Here is a 10,415-nt window from a genome sequence, read left to right on the forward strand (position 1 = left end):
AATCCTAATTGTCAATGCATGTTCGCCATATGAATTCGAACTAGGAATATGATCGTCTCGTGGTAAACATAGGTTTATTATATCTTGGAAAAGAATAATAAATAATTGTGGAATTATCGATCGTCGCAATTGCATAAATTGAGATAATTAACACTACTTGAGAATTAGAACTAAGCGTTACTCAATGGCGTCTGAAATCCAGTACATTCACATATTCGAGTTTTAAATCAACCTCCATTACCTTTATAAATTTTAGTTTTAAAATCCGTTAACTATTCATTCGATAGTTTTAGTCACAAACACGAATTCAAATTTATCAAATATCCTAAAATTAATCCTTATTCCCTATAGGACGATACTTTACTCATCACAATTATGACTTGTCAACGAACTCGTACGCTTGCGGGGTTTCACACGAACACATAACGTGGATCTAAACTGAGCTCACAAAAAGTACCCTGGATTATCATATACCACAGGCACCATTTCTACCTCTCAAGAAACAAGGTTACATGTGCTACTAATCAATTCACAGTTCCGAATCTGTCATTATATAAGACAGTTCATTGTACTAATTTTAGAACAGGAGGTATTTAAATTGATATTTCGCAGCAGCACAACTATGCAATGTTTAGATTTAAATTATTCTATTTCTTCCTTGAACTGTGGATTTTTTGGGGGAAACCGTTAAAAAGCAGTAGATAACAGTAAGCTTGGAAAATTAAAATTCTAAATTTCACAATGAAGATTAACTCTGCTAGTAGTTACAAATTCAGCAAATTATCAGTGGAATTCGCTGTGTTTGGCATTAAGGAATCCGAATTGGGTAAAAACATTACCAACTTCGACTGAAAAGATTTTTGATTCCGAGACTATGAGGATGGAAATCAATTCAAATAAATAAACGTGTTTAAACAAATTTGTTCGTCTAACATCAGGTCAAAGATACCAAGAAGCATAGCAGACAGCAGACTATATACAAGTATATATGCAAATTGCAATGCCATTTTCACGATACGATTTCATAACTTAAAATCCAAAATTTTGAATTTAGAGAGGTTTAGAGAGAACCTGTAGGAGACGTCTCTGATGAAAGATGAAGAAGAAGACAATGGAAGAAGCAAAATCATCGTGAGCGGTCGAGGCAAGTCACCCTCCATTGTCATCCTCTTCAATAATCTTCAGGTGCCTCGCTCCTATGCATGTTCCGTGACTGTGAGTGGGAGAGAGACTGGGTTGGGATAAAGAAGATGCAAAGTGGACAGCTCCAAGAGGCTCCCAACGGTAACCAAATGGGGATATGGGTTGAACCCCAACCTTAAAGGCCCCAACCGACCCTGCCCTGGGCCATCGTGGAGGAGGTAAATCGCAGGATGTGCCTTCCAGGAGCCAGGGTGGAGAGCACATGGATAGGCCAAGGCTGTTAACCCATATGGTAACTCCCGCTTGCAACAAAGCCAATTCCACCTTGCGGGGAATCGAACTCTGCACACTGCCGCGCTGAGCCCTATCCGCCCTCCCCTTTGCCACTGGGAGATATGCCCTGGGGGCTAAAACTGTGTAGGGTAAACTTTTTTAAAGTGACTGGCCCCACCGCACTGCGGCCCCATACTCCAGAAACCCCACCTCCGGCCTGGCCCTACGGGTTAGTATACACCGCTTGGCCCTACACGTATGGAGGGATTTTTTGGAGAGGCACAGTACCACCATGCTGGTAAGAGGACTCGAACACGGAACCTCAGCCAGCAATGCCAATGTCCTTACCACTAGAGCAAATAGACATCGGCCAAATGGGGATATGATATGCTGCACCTTGGGTGTATCTATATTCTGTACCTCAAAAAATGTGGGCAAAAATATTTTTTTCGGTTATTGTGGAAATTACTTCGAACTCTCTGGACTTCAGTAACTTGTTTGTAAAAAAATATTATGTGGTTTTATTCAATTTGTTTTGACAAATGACTCCACAATCGAGTATGATAAATCAATTTCATCTAAAATATGTGTAGCTTACCGTTAAAGATGTTAGGGTCATGTTGCATCTTGTTTTGGCCACCATTATGACGGATTGTAACCTTCTTTCTAAACTTAAGACAAACGTGCATGGACAAAAATTTAAGAGTAGAGATGCAATAAATAAACTAACTCATCAACCTAATTAACACGTAAATAGAAATATGTCAAGCAGCCTTCTAAGTATTTCAAGCAATCGAAATTTGAAATGAAATAATAAAACAACAGTAGAATTTGGGAGAAATCTATTTCAAGATGGAAAAAAGTGAGGATATGTAAATTGAATGTAGGTAACCATACATCCTTGTTCTCCTACAAGCTATTTCAAATTTCTTCAACACAATTACATTATATCATTTTGTAAGTGATCTGATTCTTGTAATCAACAAATAAGAGGATAATAGAAATAAAAAAAAAGTTTTAACTCATTTTATCTTCGGTACTCTCAAATGGGCTTTCTTTTTCTTCAATCCAAGCTTCACATGTGGCGGTTTGTTGGGAAATTTCGATCCTCTGTGGTGTTGCAGCAATTGCCACCAATTCGATTTCTTTAAAGGCTTCTTCGCACCATGCTGGCCTTTACCTAACTGTGGAATGCTGTCTGTAGCTGGTTTTGACCTTTTTGAATGCTTGACATGCCTAAGTAGGCCTCCCATCAGCCCGTGAAAATGTTTGCGTTGATTTTTACCAGGTCTGTCGCGGATCAAAGATTTCCCGAGCTTTTCAACAGCTTGTTCCTCATAAGCCTCGGCTTCCCTCCTGGAACGAAAGTTTTTCCCCGTGTTCTTCTGTAGAGGTTTGCTGTGGCTCATTTTTTTCTGATCATCACTGCCTTCGTCATAATGGTGATGATGATGGTGGTGGTGGAAGATAATCGCCAGCCTATCCTTAAATCTCTTCCACTTTCCGCTCTGTTCCTCTTGGCTTATCCTATGAGCTGATTTCCGGATCTTTGTAGGACCCGATCTTCTAGTTATGGACTTCATGGACAAGTATGAGGGTCCCGTGTGATGACGGATTGGCTGATCATACAATGAGTTCCCCACACTATTGTGGCCACTACTTGAAGTCACTTGATCAGCTCCAGCACTACTGTCGGACGAGTAAACCTCGTCCTCACTATTGCTTGTATAGCTGGTGTAATGGCTTTCAGTGTCGTGTGATGGAAAGTAATCTGTGCTATCACTGGTGGAACCGGAACTCATGTAGCGTATCCTTCTATTCGGAGCTGAGATCGAACGCTCTTCACTTTCACTACCAAGACTGCTAGCTTGCCGACTTATCCAGTTTGAGGAGTAAGAACTTGAAGGTGTACCCTCTAATTCTTGATGACGTGAAGCTATATTTCTCAGTGGGCTCTTATACTTAGTTTTAGTTGAAACTCCATCATGATGTTGGTCTGACTGATATTCATGAAAACTCGAAGGCAATAAAAGTTTGGCAGGCTTATCCATTGAATTTGACCCCATAATCTTGTGTGGGAACCGCTGGGTAACCTTTTGTGCACTAACAACTGACTGAATATTTCTGTAGTTTTTCCCAAAATCTGTGGCACTTGTGAATGGCATATACGGTTGGAAAGTTTCGTGTTTACTGATTCTCTCTTTCATTGACATTTGGTTTTGATACGGACTTTCCCTTTTAGTCTGAGACGAAAAATAGGCAGGCCAATTGGTAAAGCTCTCAAGTTCTTCAGTGGACTTGCCAAATTTCTCCAGTGTATCATGTCCCATTGTAGGGCCTCTGCTCCTTATTACAGAAGATGTTGATTGGCCCAACATGCTATCAGGACGTTGAACCATGTTGGAAGGATGACTTGACATCAAATTTGGCAGTTTCATCTCTTTTAGCTGATTTGTCGTCCTAATAGGCACCTGGTAGAATGGAGATTCGAAAGGATCCTCAAGTCTTTGACTTGTAAGTTTATACTGGATGTCATTTCCAGCAACTAAACTTTCTCTGTCTCGACTCAGTTCAATAAGTGGGACAACTCCATTAGTTGTCTGCAGAACAGGACCAGGCGACTTGGTTTCTTGAACATAATCCTTTTTTTGTGAAAGCTCGGCACCTAGTTGCAATGCTGAAATACGCAACTCAATTTGTTTGATTGCTTCAGAAGCTTCTTTTGATAAATAATCAATCTCAAAGGGTTCTTTTGAAATTTCTGTGGTAAAATTACATATTTCATCAGCTCCAATAATCACCCTGTTAGATGAAAAAGCTGTAGATTCTACACCATTCAATTTGCTGTCATAAGTTTCGATCTTCCTTTCATTTTCACTGTTTAAGGATTCATCAACTTTATACTGCACCATCGATCCCATTCTCTGCTCTTTGTCCCAAAGAAAATGATTGAATTGATTTTTCTGCTGATTCTGAAAGTTGACAACTTCTTTTGGATTTTGTGTCTCGTCATCATAAAATTTTGTATCTTCAATAGGTTTAAGCTGCTTTAAAGTGCTTCCTTGACAAACCCTGCAACGTTTCTTTCTATAGTCAGATCCACTGGCACAAACACTACCATTTCTTTCTCTATTCATGTCAATTACACGCAATTGACCTGCTATTATCTGCAGAGCACACAACAAATTGTTGTTCAGAGAATATGCTAATCAGTTAATATTTATGTACTGTGATCTTCCCAGTAAATGTGCCTTCATCATATTCAAATGCCAAATTCGTTTCAGGAAAGAGTAATCATCTTATATGGGACACTAGATGCATACACAAAAACTCTGCATAAAGAAAAAACAGGATATACCTCTGAATGTGCCTTAAAGACTCTTTGAGCTTCTGTATCCAATAAATTCTTTAACAGGAGTCGTGCGTGCTCATCCAACTGTCCCTAAATCAAAAGAATACGAGCAATCAGTGTTGGAAAGGGTGTACCATTTTCATACAGCTTGACTAGACCCTGTAAACTTTTGGCCCGTTAAGTAAGGTGGACTACATGATATTGAAAAAGAACACAAGTTAAAATCTTGTTCATTGTAATCTCAAGTACTATCCAGTAGTAGTACGTACCAAATATGCCATTTATGTTTATTGAAACAAAGATAGAATGCACAGTGCCTTATCGAAGAGACCACAAGCACTTAAAGCAACAAATACCACTGAAGTATTAAAGGTAATAACAAGCAACAAAATTTTCAAAATACCTTCCTAAAAGCATTATATTTTTGCAAACTTCCACGCTTATTACCTCCTAGTTATATCCTTATTATATACGTAAAATCATCAACTTTAAATTCTAAAGTATGAACTACTAGATATGATATCCAAATGCACAGACATGCACACAAATCATATCTCATCTTCAATAATTAATTTATCACAGGGAAAAAATTTTGCTAGCAAGCACACCTTATCATTAGTTGCTGTTGACTGTCCATCTCCGTTTAAAAGCCCATATAATCTTTGTAGGGCTAGAAGATCTAATTCTATATCCTTGGCATCCATCTGATTATTGAAAACCTACAGCATTAATAGAAACCAAGCTAAGACAAAAAATTGATTTTAGATAGACATAGAACACAGTGTTCATACTTTTTGTAGGATACAAGCGAGCATAGACCTTGAAACCATTAGTCCTTAACTTCAAATAAAAGCTCTAGATATCGCAAACCAACTTATAGGTTTGTTTCAGTTTGATCACTGAATTTGCCTTTGTGCGACTGCTTTCAATTTGTGAATGATCAGGAAAATAAAAATAAAAATAAATAAATAAATAAATAAATATATATATATATATATATATATATATATATAGGAAGTAATTTGACAAATCCTATGCACTTGGAACCGACTAATATGTTTTCCAATTGCATTCACAGCATACATACACTTAATGATTGCATGAATATATGTAATTTCTAACTATTAAAATATTGCAACCAAACATAACTATCAAGTGCGTATAAAACTAATGGTCGAAAATAGTCGTTCGTAAAAATAAAAATTCTCAGTTTCCCCATTTTCAGAACAAGAGAACAACCAGTCGAGGGCGGAGTCACCACTGGATTTTGGTCCTCGGTATTTCACCTATTACGGCAGCCAGTATGGCAGGGGAAAACCATAAACAACCGCATCAAAAATTCGAAAGAAAAATTGTTGAAAAAATCACTGTTGCTAGAGGAAGATTACCATCAAGGAACAACAATTTTGGAAATTAAAATAAATTATAACGAGTTGAGTTCAAATTAAACCATTCACAAGAAACAAATCGAGTCGACTTCAACTTATAAATCCCGTTTTAACAGTAATAAAATCCGATACTACCTTACAAGTTTGGTGATGAAGAAGTTGAGTACAAATCACTGCAACACAAAATAAATTGGTGCCGAGGGGGTGATGAATCTATTCCCAATTTTTAGTGTCATACCGAGAAAGAAAACCGCTCTTCCCCCTTTGCTCGAGGAATTTGAATTAACAGACGTGGGCTATCGTTTGATAGGCCCGCCTTTCAATTGGGCTTTACAACTACTTTCCCGAGGAAATTACATAATGCCACTTATTTAACTATTACAATTCAAAAATCAGGATTAAAGTTTCATTACGTACAAATCAAGTATTAACATAATAATTAAATATTAAATATTTCCATACAATACAATTACAAACCTTATCATTTCATTCTTCTCACTCACTCTCCATCTTCTTCTTCTCCCTCTCAAGTCCTCTGTCCTCCTCTTTGTTCGTCGTCGTCATCGTCATCGTCGAAGCACTCAACGTTGCCACCACGTAAGCAGCATTGTGATGTTGCTGTAATGAAGAGATCGAAGCCTCTACGAGCAAAACCGCAATGGTGACAATCTGCACACGAAGCGGTAGCTAAAATCTTCTCTGGCAGTTAGGGTGTGTTTGGATGGTGTTTGTGTAGTGTTGGTGACGGTTTTGTGTGGCAGCGATTTTGTAGTGGTAGTTGTGATGGTGGATCTGACGGTTTGGATGTTGAATCGCTTGCACAACGATGTCACCATCGGAAGAGACCTGTCATAGGGTTGTGGTCACTTTTGTTGTTGGCGGTGGTTGTGGTAGTGTTGTGTGGGTGGTGACTGTGTTTTTGTTGTTGGCAGTGGTCGTGGCGGGGCGGGATAGTGATTGTGCCCAACTATTTGGTTGATTTGTGACTAAGTATTAATGGTGGATTAGGATCATTGGTGAGGTGTTTCCTGTATGTGACCAGCAAATTGGTTCTTTGCGACTAACTATTAAATTATGACCTTAAATTCGATAATTTGTAACCAATAAATTTGAAAATCTGTGATCGATAATAAACTGTGACCTGTTATTTTTTTATTTGTGACCAAAAAAATAAATTGTGACCTATAAAATTTTTGATTTGTAGCCTCGAAATAATTTGTGATCAATTAATTTGATAATATGTGACCAATAAAAAAGTTGTGATCTATAATTATGTATATGTGATTATTAATTGTGGCATTATTAAATTTAATAAATAAATATTTTTAATTAAATAACTAATATTTGAGTTTCGCATTTTGAAACTTGACATCTAAAAAATTGAATTTGTCATACTTAACCATTGACTTTTGAATTGTTCCCTACTTTTCTCTCATGCAAAATGTGGAAATTACACCCAACACATGATTTTCAACTTTTAATTTCAAAATCATGTTTAACAGTTATTTATTCAAAATCAGATTATAATTCAAATTTTTATGTTAATAAAAATTATTATTAAATTACTCTCTCTCTCTCTCTCTCTCTCTCATCTCTTGAGCCATCCTCTCCAATCACTTTCAATCTCTCTCAAAACCCTACTCCATCTTCAACACCCGTCCGTTGCTACAAACATGTGCAACGGCCACACACTTCACTGGTCAACAACCAAAACACGCAAATCATCTTCCAAAGATAGTAACGCCTCCTAATACTATTTCTTGTCGACTCCTCACTAGCAGGGCCGGTCCTGTGATCGTCAAGACCCGAGGCGAAATCCATAAATTGGGCCCCTCCCGACGAAATTAACAAAAATGCAAAATTCAACGGTATATCTTGCATCCTGTTGCTAACTTAAAACTTAAGATTAAAATAACAAACAAATATATCATTTCAATGGTATATTATGCAACCTAATGTGTAACGCCCCAATTTTTCTATAAATATCGGAACGTTACCAAAAACTCACTTTTCCTTAAGTTAAATGCAGAAATATAAAAACAGAATTCTTTAGTAAATAATACCTGTAATGTTTATAAATCTAAATTTGAAAACATAAAAATCGTATCTAAATATAAACTCTTAGCAAATTCAAATAACACATTCTGAATAAATTAAACTAACTGATAAATTTTAAAAATGGCAAACTTATTTCTTTTTCTCTATTTTTTATCCACTTGACAGCCCGCATCACCAATTCGCCACTGTTCCAATCGACCTGAACTAATCTGTAAAATTAATGTAAGGGTGAGTATTTAAAATACCCAGTAAGATACTTGCAATTTTCATACACTATTACATAACAAATAAATTATACACTTCATACCACTCTTCTCTTATGGAGTATATCGACGACCAAGCAACACACCCATCTTAGGTCCTCTTAAATTCCCGTAAAAATATCATATCTCTTTCTCTAGAACCCGAAGATCCACTAGTAATCCATGCATATTAATTGTATATAAGAGTATAAGGAAAATTAAAACACTTTGCACATAAATGTATCTTGCCTCGTTTTTTTTTTTTTTTTATATCTGAAATACGTTGAAAATCTTTTCTCCGCCTTGAAAGTATGTGATTAAAATATTTGACATTTTCAAAGTTATTCTCTCTCTCTCTCTCTCTCTTCCTTTTCTCCCTCTCTTTTTCTTTCTTCTCTCTCGTTCACGTGTGAATACTTTTGGTGTGGTAAAATATGAGATCTTTGCCTAGTATTTATAGTAATAAAAAGTTGTTGAGTTATTCTAGAAAACATGTACCATGAGTTGGGATAAGGTTGAGTTTAATTAGTAGAATTAGATTGAATCGCCAACGTTTAGCCTAATCATACTAAGGATTAATATTAAACCAATAAAAAATATTAATAATTTAATATAAACCTTACCCGTTTCTAGAAAGAGGAAAAGAATAGGATTATAATTATATAAAATTTTATTTATCTTGTTTTCTTTCAATTGGGTATAAGCTAATACGTTCTTATCCAAAATAACTTTTCTCGAGTCATAGACTTCTAATTAATTACGACCTTCGAAATGAGTCTAATATTGATTTCCATATCATTACTTTATCAAAATCCAATTATTTGACCCCAAATATATAATATATTAATATTTATTTCACCTTAATCCCTCACTTTCAAAATAATATAATAATTTATTTATTTTTTTTAAATTTCGGAATGTTACAATCTCACCCCCCCTTAAAATAATTTCGTCCTCGAAATTACCTGCATTCGGGTCTTCTGTTGTCCGTTCCTGGGCTAAAGCAAAAACTCGGGTCTTTCCCTTCTTTTCTTGTTCATCATTCTTCTTCAAGGGGTCTTCTTTGCAATTTTTGAAAATATGCCCTGTTTTACCGCATCGATAGCACACATGCTTCCCAAACAAACATTCACCACTATGCATTTTATTGCACTTTGGACAAGGTGCAATGACTTGTCCAAAATTTGATCCAAAGTTAACCATTTTGTTCTGTTCCTCTCCTTTCCCTTCATTGGGCCCATTCCACTTCCTCTTTCCTGATAACTCGGCCACTTGCTGGGGAATTTGGTCTATTTCCAACCCATTTGAGATAACTTGGGCAGTTTGCAAAACGCGACTATAGGTGGTGAATTGGTGGGATGCCATTATTCCACCAATCATAGGGCGCAATCCCAATTCGAACCTCCTTGCTTTCTTTACCTCCATGTCTACTAGGTGTGGTGTGTACCTAGAGAGTTGCTCGAACTTTCTCTCATAATCTTCAAGTTTCATCTTTCCCTTTTTGAGTTGAAGGAATTCTGTCTCCTTGCGATTCCTCAGGGCTTGTGGGAAGTATTTTCCCATCACTTCCTCCTTAAATTGCGTCCAAGTCAGAGCACGTTGTTGTGCTTCTGTTCTAGTGCGAGATGCTGACTCCCACCAATGGCCTGCCGCGTCAACCAACATAAATTCTGCACATAACACCTTTTGAGCATTAGTGCAAGATAGATGTTTGAAGATTCGCTCCATTCCCCTTATCTATTCTTCAGCTGCTAGTGGGTCTGCCTTGCCATCGAAAGTTGGGGTTTGTAGCGACGAAACTGTTCCACGATTGAGCTGGTGTTGTTAGCGTTTGTACCATGGGGACCACCCTGTGCTTATTACCTACCCAAATCTTGTACCGCCCTTAGCAAATCTCTGATGATTGTAGCTTGATTTTGTTGTTGTCCCAACATTTTCTTAACACAAATAAAATTTTAA

At 37.0% G+C, this 10,415-nt stretch overlaps 2 protein-coding genes across 3 annotated transcripts; both read right to left on the minus strand.

Moving 5' to 3' along the window:
* Positions 1-2,269: 2,269 nt before the first annotated feature.
* LOC111397046 lies at positions 2,270-6,446 on the minus strand. Of its 2 annotated transcripts, none has more exons than XM_023023736.1 (4): positions 6,292-6,446; positions 5,377-5,487; positions 4,775-4,852; positions 2,270-4,583 (listed from the first exon to the last, which is right to left on the minus strand). In XM_023023736.1, the coding sequence occupies exons 2-4, from the start codon at positions 5,470-5,472 to the stop codon at positions 2,439-2,441; spliced, it is 2,319 nt and encodes a 772-aa protein (XP_022879504.1). In that variant the 5' UTR covers positions 5,473-5,487; positions 6,292-6,446; the 3' UTR covers positions 2,270-2,438. The 2 variants fall into 2 exon arrangements, with proteins under 2 accessions (XP_022879504.1, XP_022879503.1); XM_023023735.1 differs by having other exon boundaries at positions 4,775-4,858.
* A 1,347-nt stretch (positions 6,447-7,793) lies between these two features.
* Positions 7,794-10,184, minus strand: LOC111397922. Its single transcript, XM_023024886.1, has 2 exons — positions 9,422-10,184; positions 7,794-7,852 (listed from the first exon to the last, which is right to left on the minus strand). Exons 1-2 carry the CDS (start codon positions 10,182-10,184, stop codon positions 7,794-7,796), a joined length of 822 nt encoding a protein of 273 aa, XP_022880654.1.
* Between the last annotated feature and the right edge of the window lie 231 nt (positions 10,185-10,415).

The sequence above is a fragment of the Olea europaea genome, chromosome 7 (assembly GCF_002742605.1).
Source record: "Olea europaea var. sylvestris chromosome 7, O_europaea_v1, whole genome shotgun sequence".
NCBI lineage: Eukaryota > Viridiplantae > Streptophyta > Magnoliopsida > Lamiales > Oleaceae > Olea > Olea europaea.